General features: G+C 43.2%; 1 protein-coding gene across 7 annotated transcripts in view; it reads left to right on the top strand.

Moving 5' to 3' along the window:
- The window catches only part of OTUD4 (OTU deubiquitinase 4), a 60,040-nt gene that overhangs the window by 14,732 nt on the left and 32,908 nt on the right, over positions 1 to 12,400 (top strand). The window contains exons 1-3 of one of the 7 annotated variants that reach the window (XM_027117091.1): positions 48 to 208; positions 8,037 to 8,147; positions 11,296 to 11,346. In XM_027117091.1, coding sequence (XP_026972892.1) covers positions 8,073 to 8,147; positions 11,296 to 11,346 — 126 coding nt within the window. In that variant the 5' untranslated portion in view covers positions 48 to 208; positions 8,037 to 8,072. Of the gene's footprint in view, positions 1 to 47; positions 209 to 3,119; positions 3,808 to 8,036; positions 8,148 to 11,295; positions 11,347 to 12,400 lie in introns of those variants that run through there. The other 6 variants (XM_027117092.1, XM_027117088.1, XM_027117086.1 and 3 more) reach the window with 6 other exon arrangements.

The raw sequence follows: 12,400 nt of genomic DNA, 5'->3' as shown, positions 1-12,400 counted from the left end.
TCGACACATTTGCATAAGATGACTTTAATTCCGTTAGGTTCTAAGGAGCGTTGAATCCTTCAGGTTATATTTGATTAAAATGTCTGTTCTTCACTTTTGCTGATCAGAAATGGCTTCCTCAGAGGGGAACATCGTCAATCAGATGTGGTTTCTTGAAAAGTTTCAGAGGTTGATGTCAACAAGTGAATTTGAAAGCAAGTGAATTTCTGTAAGTATTGGTCCAGTTTAAAGTCATAGGATCCTTTAACATTGCCTAAACAGTGAGCTATATTTGGGGATTTGGCATACAGAGGGTCTGTCTTGGATCAGGTCTCAAAATACCTAAAGGATTTCCTTAAACAGACCCAGGGTCAGATACAACAGGTGTTTTACTTCTAATTTTGGAACCCAAAGCAGCCAGTTTAGAGTGAGGCTGTTCTGCACTCATTCAGTAAGAGTGAGGATAATAAGTAATTTTGCCAAGACCTCATGTGTAGAAAAGACTGGAAATGTGTTATTCTTCTAATACTTCTGATAACAAACCACATTTTTACAAGATAACAAAGAATTGCGATGAATTCTGATAAAGGCCTCTGTTTTCTTAGTATTTAATAATTCATTTTAAAAAATATCAAAAGTCAACTTTAGGGCCAGCCAGACTACTTTTTTTTAAAATTAATTAATTAATTTATTTTTGGCTGCATTGGGTCTTCGTTGCTGCGCACGGGCTTTCTCTAGTTACTGGGAGCGGGGGCTACTCTCCGTTGCCGTGCTCGGACTTCTCATTGCAGTGGCTTCTCTTGTTGTGGAGCACGGGCTCTAGGTGCACAGGCTACAGTAGTTGTGGCACGTGGGCTCAGTAGTTGTGGCATGGAGGCTCAGTAGTTGTGGTGCATGGGCTTAGTTGCTCAGTAGCATGTGGGATCTTCCCGGACCAGGGCTCGAACCCGTGTTCCCTGCATTGGCAGGTGGACTCTCAACCACTGTGCCACTAGGGAAGCCCCAACCAGAGTACTTAAATGATCATATCCATTTGATTATACTATTATCAGTGAATTACATTTTTGCAATGGAAAATAGAGACATTGTAGTGTTAATGATGTATTTGGTTTCCTTTTCAAAGTATTTCAAAGGAATTTGGGGGCTTTAGAAAATGGTGATGTTACATACGTTATTAAAAATATATGTATGTAAGCACATTTAAATAAGATTAAAATATGGATAAGGCTTAAAATGGAAAATATGCTTGAAACACTGTTAGCCACTCAAAATGAAATTATTGTGCATATAAAAAATGAGCAAAGCTTTTTGAATGACTTCTAAAAAAATTAGAGCAAATGTAATCATGAAAATTTCAATTACAAAGTAAGGTTTGATAAATTTTCAAACGTGAAGCCCCTGTCAATATGTTTCTAATATATCCTCAAGATAATTAGCAGTGCAATCTTAGCATGCTAGACACAGTAGATTTCCCATAAATACATATTGAATATGAGATAAGCTTCAGAATTCTTACTGAAGGAATAGTAACAAATATTAGGAAAGGCATAGCTTTCTTTTGGCATATCAGAAAGTCTGTTGCTTATTAATACTACAGAATCTCATTTTAAGAATTCAATATTTAAGCTCTATAGTTTAGATATTACTTTACTTTCAATTCCTCTGTGGGTTTATAAGGCAAGCCATATTTAAAAAAAAAAGAAAAGCAAGCCATGTTGTAGGTAGTAGCAATACTGCATAATTCTTTTTGAGTGGAATGAAAAGTATATGCAATGTATATATTTTTAAAGAAAGAAAAGCAACAGGTTTGACTTGAAACTAGATTTTTCTAAAAGTGATTCTGAAGTGTTTATTTCTCTACAAAATGTACAAAATTTAATAATGGGACAAGAAAATTCATTTAGGTTAGAATACTTTTTTGTATTCTCCAATACAAAAAATCGGATATTGAATCTTTAAACCTTAAGAAATCAAATTTAGAAGTTCAAAGGAAAGTGAATATGGGAGTCATTGTTTGCACCAAGTACCAAAAACAAATTTCTAAAATAGAACTTTCGGTAATTTGCACTGGGCTCTCACCATCTGGCCTGCCTTGCCCCCATTCCAGAGCCTGCCTGACCACATGTCTAAACCTACAGAAACTCTCCAGTCCCCCCAGCCCCATCCTGGCACACCATGGCCTCAAGGCTGGAGTAGATTTTATGGTTAACCATGTCTTTAAATGATTAGGACACCAGATGCTGTTGTACTTTAGTAAAAATAAAATTCTGGTGTCACAAAAACATGCTGGATAAATTCTAGGTTCTAAAGCATATATTGTCATTCAACTTCGTAGGGTGGGAAGTTGAACGGGAATCCTCCAGCAAGCACTGCTGGAACCCAGGGCAAGTCCAGCACGTTATCAAGCAATTACGAGATGAATTTTTCAAGAAAAAATATCTAAGTTTTTCCGACCGGCGACCATCTCTTTGTGCCGCGGTGGGCAGCTACAGTGGCACGGTGAACCAAAATGTCTGTGGCAAAGGCATCATCTTGCTATAGTGCACGAGCTTGTACATCTAATCTCTAATAGGAATCAGCAGGCCACGGTTGATTTATGGACAGCCTGTGTCGCCCCGCACGGTGCCAGTTCCAGGAGCCTTCGCCAATTAGCTCTATTTTCTGTTTAAGCCGTTAAAGCCACCTCCATGGAAACGCCAGGAGAAGAGGCCGGGGAGGGGAGCAGACAGGTGCGCCCTCTGTTTGGAAATACACAAAGGGCCGACCCAGCAGCCTCAGTGTCCCTGGCGACTCCACGCACGCAGGGCACGCGCACTTCCCGCGGCCCCGCGGCGCAGTGGGCGGACGGCCGGGCGGGGCGGCGCGCGCAGGTTGCTGCACGTCGGCTAGCTGAGACCCTCGGCCTGCTCGCGGACGCTGTGCCCGGAAAGCTCGAAGCCAGCTCCGGGCGGCTGCGGCGGCGCCGCGCTGTAGGGACTTGTAGTCCCCGTGCCTCCCGGGCGCCTCCCCCGGGTAGGCCGGCCGCGCGTCCCCGCCCGCCGCAAGCCGACTTCCTGCCGCTGGCCAAACTACATCTCCCGCCGTCCTCTCCGCTGTCTGGCCGAAAGCGAAAACAAAATCTGGGCTGCGAGCGTGCTGCCCTCCGCTGGGCGCCCCCGCCCGCTCCCCGCCCCTCCGGCGCCCTCCTGTGAGGTGGGGAGACGAAAGGCCGCGTCTTTCTCTTTCGGCTTCCTCGGCTCCCGGTGTTGGGGCCGCAGGCCTCGCTTCACCTGAGCCGGCTCCGCGCGCGCTCGGGTGCAGGGCTTTCCTCGCCTCAGCCGGGTCGGGACAAGGAAACTTGTGCGGGCGGCGACCCCCGGGCGCAGTTGCTGAGCCGGGCGGCGAGGCCGCCGGGAAGTGACTCCTAGCTCTCGGGTTTTCGTGAATTTCTCCCCCGTTGCCCCTGGGCGCGTGGGCCCTCGGGAGGTGGCCGCGTGCGCCTGGCCATGCATTAGGCAGGGCTCCCCTATGCGCGCGGACCGCTGCCTCGGGCCGCCGCCTGCAGCCGCCGCCGCGTGCCCAGCCCGAGCCCGAGCCGCCGCCCGCCCCAGGCCGGGGCGTCGAGGAGCCGGCGGCGCGGCCATGTGGGGCTAGCCCGCGCCGCGCCGGGCCTGCAGCGCGACCGGCAACATGGAGGCGGCCGTCGGCGCCCCAGACGGCGGCGACCAGGGCGGTGCGGCGCCCCGGGAGGACGCGACGCCCATGGACGCCTATCTGCGGAAACTGGGCTTGTATCGGAAACTGGTCGCCAAGGACGGGTCGTGCCTGTTCCGGGCCGTGGCGGAGCAGGTAATGGGGCGGGGGCCGGGCGCGGGGAGGCGGCGGGGCCGGGTGGGAAGCGGCGGGCGGGCCGGGCCGCCTACCTCCCGGGCTGCGCGTGGCCCCGGCGTCCTCACAGCGGCCCATTGTCGCGCCGGAACCGGACGCTGCTCCGGGTCTGGAAGCTCTAAATCGAAACTTAAAGACCTGTAAATTATCTGGGTGTCGTTCCTCCTGGCGAAGAGGTAATGAGTTGAGGCCAGCCCGTGAGGCCTGCGGAGAGCCTTGTATCCTTGCTTCATGGCTGGCGACAGGGCGAAATGTTCTTTTCCCCTCCTCTTGGTTTTATAAGCACAGAGTTCCCACCAGTAAACCGAATGTTTCCTAGAGGAGGTGGTGCACCAGACTTAACTCGCGGAACATGATTTTTTTTCCTGTTGCTGGACTTTGGAACGGAGGGTAGCCAAGCCCGCCGATGTCAGCTTGAATCAGAAGGGGGAAAATGTACAGTTTGGGAAAGCCAGACTTTGGAAAAGGTAGAATGTTTGCAAAGAATTGTCTTTGAGCAGATTCCAGTCTTTTTTTTAATGCTCTGCAAGGCAGTGTAGGTGTACTAAAAATAATTGACTTAAAAATAAAGTCTGTTTTGGAGTTGGTAGTAGGAAGGAAGGGTATATCTGGAGTTCTTTAGGCCCTTGGCCGAATTTTTCCCCCTTAATGGTCAAAATCACTTCCTACCACAGTTCTTGGGAAGATGTTTCTGATTTTTTTTCTTTTTTTTTGTAAGAGAGCTTATTCCCTGTTATATAATACTGTAGTTGGTAGGTATGCAGTCAGCAAAACCCATCCTGTATTGAAAAATAGCTGTTGAAATAGTTGGACAAAAGTTTCACATTACTGCCCTGGTGTGTATTTCCTACCGTTCACAGTTTGCTTTCCTTTGGCCTAAGGTCCACCCCCTCCCGTCTCCTCCCCGCCTTTGGAGTTTTTCTGTTTCTCTTTCTCTCACCTTTTTTGAATGCTAAGTAGCTTTCACAACTTCTATTTGTGAGTAAATGTTTTACTTAACATCTATAGACCAGTCTGTTCTTATTTTTTTCAATATCCAAAGACCAGCCATTTATTTTCCAAAGGCCCTCGTATTCACATTAGTAGCATAACATCATTTTTTTTTTAAACAAGAAATGTATTTAGCAAAGCTCCAAACCTTTGCATTTTGTTGCAGGCATTGTCATTCAAACGTTCTTCTCAAAGCTTCCCAAATCGAGCTCTTTTTTAGTTCAATAGATGTCTCTTATTTTTAGAATTTTAGGATGTGCTAATGTTGCTTTGGGATATGTTCACACAAACACATCCCAGTCTTTACTATCAGAAGGTAAACAGTCTGTCCCATTCGTGAGTTTCCTGGATCTCCATCTGTCCTGCTTCCTCTGCCTCAGCCTCCCTGGACTCCTTAGCACCTCCAGAAGCAGAAGGAAGAGGTGGAAGTGAATTCAGTCCCTTATTGATACATATTGTTAGCTCTAGCAAGAATTTGGTAAGGAAGGAGGGGGAAACAAATAGAAATAAGGAAAGTATGGTGCTTATTTGGAGTTGGATTATCTACATCCTAGTTTATGTTGAAGCAGAAAGGTGTGTCTGGTTTCAGTACTACATGCTGTAGATAATTGGCAAACTTGATTATACAGAATCTCTATTTTTAAGTAGAAAGGAACAAGAGCTAGCTGGTTACACTAAGAACTCATTGCTAACATCAGCTAACACATTATTATTGTATCTTATTGTGATGGGATTTAAGTTAGGCATAAGGGACTATCCCTTCCAATTAGGTGATTCTGACTTTTAGTATACTGAGCTTTTAGAAAGCTTAATACTGTGACTCTTGGGGGCAGCTCAGTTCTTCAGTAGACAAGGACCAAAGGTAATAGCCTTCATGGCCAAAGGCAGTGTGTGCATTGCAGGGGGAGGCGGAGGACAGTAACAGACAGCAGCCTCAGGCTGCCCTTTAAAAATGTGTACAGAGGATTTACTTTTTTGCCAATGATTTCTCCAATAATATCAAAATAATTATAATTTCTAACAAGGAGTCACAGTAGGTAATCTAAATGGCGGCCTTTGGCGGGGGGAATGGAGAGGGAGAGACTTGAATTAGCAGGAGTCTTTCCCTCCAAATTACCTGATTTAGATAGGCTCTTCCCTTTTTACAGTTCTGGATGTGGGCCTACAGGAGGCCTGACCTGAATCAGCTCTGTGGCCCTAGAGCTAAAAATAGGGCGCTCTTAGAGGACTTGGAGAAGCAGTGCCTCTCGGCCTTTCTCCGTGTTTATCACCGTCTGCCCTAAGTAAAGATTGGAAAGCCTCCTATTTCTAGCTTATTTTCATGTATACAATGATTTGCAAAGATATTTGTCATACCATTTGAATTCTTCCTGAGTGTCCTTGAACTTGCACAATATTACGCTTTTTAAACAGTTGTCATTTAACCTTGCTTCTCTTAACAGTGCTTGGCTTTGTAAAGCCCCGGCACCCCGCACTTGATCAGAAGTTGCTGAGAGTTTTGCTTCTGAGTAACAGGTTCAGATTTCATGTGCTAATAAAATCTTTGTTAAAAGAGGAGAAAAAACAAGAGATATGCCTGTCATTGTTTTTGGTGGAAAATAAGCTTTATTCACTTATGTCTGCCACCTGTTGCTAGGTAAATGGCTTTAAGACTAGCTCCACTTTACTAATGGCAGGAAAGCCTGATCGGATGACACTGTGGTTTACTCAGACTAATACGTTGATTCATAATAGTGTCTAGCATAGCTTCCGTGAAGGAAGTGTTGCTAAATTGTCATTTGTTGAATTGGCAAAAACATTGTGTGGTGGTTATTTTTTCTACTACTCAAATCTACTACTATTTGGGTAGTCCTTCCAGTGCTGGAAGCTTAGAATATGTAAGGATGCTTTTTTGTAGTACCCAAGACAACAATATCGGCATACTCTGTTAAGCTGAAAAACCAGCTAGTATGCTGAAGACAAATTCATTGCTCACCTCAGCTAGTGCATCTTCAGTGTGTCTCAGTGTGCAGGGACCTGCTAGCTGTCTAAACAGTTGTGCCTTTGGTTCTGTGGGTATAAATGAGCCCTGGCTGTTGCCCACAGTGACCTGTAGAATGTGCAGCTGGAGCTTCCCTTTTCCTGAATTCTCTGCTCACCCTGAACATAAGGGAGAATCACTCAATTGGAACTCTAACTCTTAAAGTTACTTTATAATAATAGAAATTCTCAAGAGGCCTTGAGAGTAGTTTGAGATGTGATTATTTTATATGTCAGCTTTTTTTCTCCTACCTTGACCTTGTAGAGTACCGGGAATACCTTCGTTTGAGACACCTAGTTATAGAAAAAAAAAAATCTCTTTTTAGCATGGTAGTTAAGCCAGAGGGTTTCAAACCAAAGCTTTAGACTTTTATAAGAGACAAAATGCCAGTAAGTTATTCTTTTGTTGAACTAGTTGTTTAACAGAAGAAAACAGAGGCTACAAAGTGGGAGGATTTGGATCATCTTTGTAGTATGACTTATTTCAGGTGGTGCTTTAAGATTTTGGGCAAAAGAGCAAGTTTCAAGGCTGTTGGGATGACAGCACACAGGGGCACGTTTGCATCCTGTGTGTTGCTCCCTGGATGTTCTTTCAAGAATCATGTAAGCCTGACAGCTAAAGGATTTAAGAATGAGTGCCTTAATTTTTCTGAAACCACGGTGGACTTAAATTTATACATAAGGCAAATAGTTCAAAATTACCGGGAAAAAGAAATTTATCTCTTATGGGCATAAAGCTGCAAAGACGATTTGTGTTGAAGTTTCCTGTTTGTTCTCTTTTGCAACAAGCATAGGATGAGGCTAAGCCCTGCATTGCAGGAATTCTGTTAGCCTTGCTTTGTGAAGAGCAAAGTTACAGTAGAGGGCTGGCCAGGAGAGGAAAGCGTCTTAAGTTTGCAAAGATTTCCCCAAAGGAGTAATTTCAGTGACTTAAAGGAGAAATGGTAATAAGCTCTTTATAGAGTGACATCTGGCTTAAGTACTGCTGTTTGTATGTGTCGTGTCATCTCTCTGGTTAGTGGAAGAGGTGGGAACGAATAAAGAGCTAGAAATGATAGTAAGGGAAAGGGAGGCGGATGTCTGCTGGTTGTGAGGTTATGTTGGGTGTGAAAGAAGGCACTAGGTCGTAGCTTGAATCTTCTAACAAAGTGCTTGACAGTGTGCTGCTCTATCCTTTGCAGGTGCTGCACTCTCAGTCTCGCCATGTTGAAGTCAGAATGGCCTGTATTCATTATCTTCGAGAGAACCGAGAGAAATTTGAAGCGGTAATTTGTAATTTTAAACATGTAATGGTGTGTTGACTTATATTTACATTTTAGCCTTTAGAATGGTCTAGTGGGAATTTCACGGGTTGGATCTTAATACAGGTTTTGAAAATAACCCTTATAAAAAAGAACTGCTGGGTTTCCCTGGTGACACAGTAGTTAAGAATCCGCCTGCCAAGGCAGGGGACACGGGTTCGAGCCCTGGTCCAGGAAGATCCCACATGCCGTGGAGCAACTAAGCCCGTGCACCACAACTACTTAAGCCCGCGTGCCTAGAGCCCGTGCTCCACAACAAGAAAAGCCACCGCAATGAGAAGCCCGCAAACCGCAACGAAGAGTAGCCCCCGCTCACTACAACTAGAGAAAGCCCGCATGCAGCAACGAAGACCCATTGCAGCCAAAAATAAATAAAAATTTTTTTAAAAACTGCTTTTTGGAATTCAAATCCAGTTACAGCTGTGATTTTTTTTTTTTTAAGGCCATTTTGTGGTATTCATTTATTCAGACATTTAGAAAGCTTCTGTGACAGATGGGTCACTGAGCTGTGGAGGCTGGAAGGATGACTTAGGCAGGACCCTTGTGTATTAGGAGTGAGCTTTGTCTGATGTGATCAGGGAGTAAGGTCTTGTGGTTAACAGTTTTCCGTGATTGGCGACCCCATGTAAATTGTAAAAATTGCACACTTAGGGTATAAGAAATATGCTGAGCATAGCTAGAGTTGAGCCTTTGATTTTATCAGGAGGCATTTATAAATTTTTAATTTTCAGGGTTCATCATTGTGAACTACCTATCAAAGCATTGTAATTATGTAAATAATGATTAGTAGTTAATAGAATGTAGTATAGTTAATTAGTAGTTAACAGAATATCAACTTACTGTAATTTTCTCAGTAGTGTGTAGTAGGCTGTGAAATAATGCCACAGTGACCTATTTTCATTTTACATTGAAAGCCTTATAGGATTTACTAGTTATTGGTTTTATGACTAGAATTATCATCTGACAACTTTCAGTGGTATTTTCCCCCCGTTGACTGCCAGAAGAACATTGACACTTTGCATATAACTCAATTCCAAGACTTAATAGGTAAATAGTGTTTAGATGTGTTCTTGGGTTGGAGTTCCTATTTTCAAGCAAAATTTTATTACTGGTGACATTTTTCTGGGTGCCATGTTATAAGATGGACAGTAATATATTCCAGGAAGGAGAGGTACCTGCTTGATCAGGAGATTTGAAAACTTGTTTTATTAATAAAAAGCTGGTAGTGTGGAGGCTAGATAAGAGAGTATTATAGCAGAGAGGAGGGCAGGGGAGTGGAGTGGTCCTTGAGTATTTGAAGAAATTACAGGTGAATTAGTTATTACTGTTATTGGCTGCTGTTGACAACAGTGGAAATTGCTAACATTGGTTGAGCATTTACTGTCTGCCAGGAGGCGTTGTTTTAAGTGCTTTGCATATATTTATTTAGCTCTACCATCCGAGGTTGAAAGTTCCAAGGGGGAAAGTTTTGCTTTCCTTATAATGAATACTTCTAACAGTTTCTATTGGCCAGAATTGGAAAAGACTCTCATGGGAAGAAGGGTGTGCCTTTTTACTGACCATGGTTAGTTGGGGCCTAGATGAATACTTGCTGATTAGAAAGGAGAATCTCAGATTGGATGAAGGCTTGTGTCAGAACACGGCTTAGGTCTTTTGCAACTTTAAATGGTTCTGTGGGGTTGTTTTATGTTTTTTAAGTCTATAGATAATCAACTAATACAGAACAGTAGCCTCTGATTGGTGGGATATTTGAAATATGTGGCTATTTTATTACAAGTCTGTGTTGAACCTTAGGATACTTTTTGGAAATTTGACAGTATACAGTCTATAAAGGAATTAATCTCCGTCTTAAAAAAAATCCATGGGGGGCTTCCCTAGTGGTGCAGTGGTTGAGAATCTGCCTGCCAATGCAGGGGACACGGGTTCGAGCCCTGGTCTGGGAAGATCCCACATGCAGTGGAGCAACTGGGCCCGTGAGCCACAACTACTGAGCCTGCACGTCTGGAGCCTGTGCTCTGCAACAAGAGAGGCTGCGATAGTGAGAGGCCCATGCACAGCGATGAAGAGTGGCCCCCGCTCGCACAGAAACGAAGACACAACACAGCCAAAAAATATATATATATATATATACACACATAAATAAAAAAAGATGGTGTGGGCTGAGGAATGGAAAAATAAAATGTGGTCCATTCACACAGTGGGATATTATTAAAAAAAAAAATCCATTGGCATTTAAAAGATTTTTATAGACCGGGGAGTGTATTTTAATGGTTTTAAGTGTATCACTTTGTTAAATTAACTGAGACTAATTTAAATAAAATTGAATTTGGTGTTTCAGATAAATGTCTTTTTAGATCTTTCAGTTAAATTAGTGGAATTGCTGTGAGAAAAGCAAAAAACATTATTATATAGCTTGAATAAACTCAATTTTTTTATGTTAAAGTAACAATGAAGCAGGCCATATTAGAAAAATCTTGTTGATTCTTCAAAAGATCTTTAGCATTATTAGTTCCCGTCCTTGTTTTTAGTATAACTGACCTAAGAATGAATATTCATATCTATTAGTAAACTAATATTTCTTAGCTAGTGCATCTGTCTTTAATTATCTTCTAAGCATTGGCCATTACCAGGTTTGTCTTTAAGTGCTGCTTTTATCATGTAATTTCTCTGTTCACAGTGTCACCTGCTGGGACCTTGAACTGTCTTCTCCCTAAGTCTGATAGTCCTGCCTGGGCCCCAGGCCCTCTGTGAATAGGTGTGCAGTTGAGTTCCTCTCTCACTGCACTCACCCCACCGAGTGGCCCTGCTCCTGCTGGCCAGGTGGCTCCTGTCTTCCCAACACAGTGCTTGCTCTCCACCACTTCCTCATGATGCTGTCCCTGTGCCCATCCAGATCCTGTCCAGGAAATGTTTCCGGGCAGTGTTTCCTTCTTTAAATTCTTTTGTATGTTTATGATGTTTTCTTAATGATGTATGTATTTTCATAATTAGATTTTATCTGTGCATGTGTGTATATATAATATATATATTTTAGTATTATTGATGTATCCAAGGTTTGTGTAAAAATTCAGTAATTCACAGTGAAGAGATTAACTTTTGCTTCGATGTATTTGTAATAGACTTTTTTCTCTTTTTGCAGTTTATAGAAGGGTCATTTGAAGAATATTTAAAGCGTTTGGAAAATCCACAGGTATGCAGTAATCTTCTGACATATTTCTGTTTTTTAGATGTTAAATAATGTATTCAAAATTCATTACGACAGATTAATATTACAGTGTATGGAGGGGTTTCCTTATAAACTTTTACTATCTTAGGTGCACGTTTTATGCAGCATTTAATTGGAAGACAGTTGGAGCTGTGTACTGTGCACTGTTGCCTCAATAAGGACAGTCGTGCTCTCTTTATCTGTCATAATGGCATAAAAGACCTAAAATAACAGTGCTGATGATTTCCAGGGTGCAGTGTTGGTATGTGTATGGGGCTTGGTGGACAGGGCAATATTTAATTGCTTCCCTAGGCAACTGAGAAGACAGTTTCTTTTATGGAGGTTCCATTCCCCATAAAATGGTCAGTGTGAGAAGTAGGAAGAAACTGTTGGGAGTAAAAGGACAGCACTTTCCCACCAGGTCCCATTGCCAGCACTTCCTCAGTCATTTTGAAGTTAAAAGAATTTTTCTTTTTTTTTTCTTCTGCTGTCAAAACTAATGTTCTCTGTGTAAAAATCCAAATGTTAATGGCATACCATGTAGAATGTTCCCTAATCCCCGGAGGTAATCGCTGTTAAGTTTAAAATGACATTACCAAAGGAAAAAGCTAAGAGAAGGAGTCAGAGAGGGAGGAAAGGGAATAATAACATAGGAATAGGGTGTTTGATCAATGTTTGGTGTCTCCCTTCACTTCCCTAACTCTAATTTGAGTGCTTGTTGTGGGCCAAGAATGGCCAGGCACCCGGGAGGCAGAGGTGACTGGGATTTGGATGCTGTTCTCAGGAGTTTCCCTATAGTAGGGAACATCTCATACCAGTGAGAAGGTACATGTGTCATAAGAAGTATAGGTATGATGCTGTAGGCATTCACTTTTATTCCTGGCTGGGTAGGCAAAGCAGGAGTTTGAGAGTAAGAGGGCACTTGAACACTGAAGAGCTTCTGGATAAGAAATGCCTAGGGTGAAGGGCATTTCCAGGTAGTGAAAATTGTGCGCAAGACAGATAAAGAAAGCGGTTGGGTTTGTGTGGCGCACGGAGC

This window comes from Aethalodelphis obliquidens, unplaced genomic scaffold, assembly GCF_003676395.1.
Source record: "Aethalodelphis obliquidens isolate GAN/ISIS:26980383/991018 unplaced genomic scaffold, ASM367639v1 scaffold17, whole genome shotgun sequence".
In the NCBI taxonomy this organism is placed as follows: Eukaryota; Metazoa; Chordata; class Mammalia; order Artiodactyla; family Delphinidae; genus Aethalodelphis; species Aethalodelphis obliquidens.
Note: the sequence above shows the minus strand (reverse complement) of the source record. Positions and strands in the feature narration are given on the sequence as shown.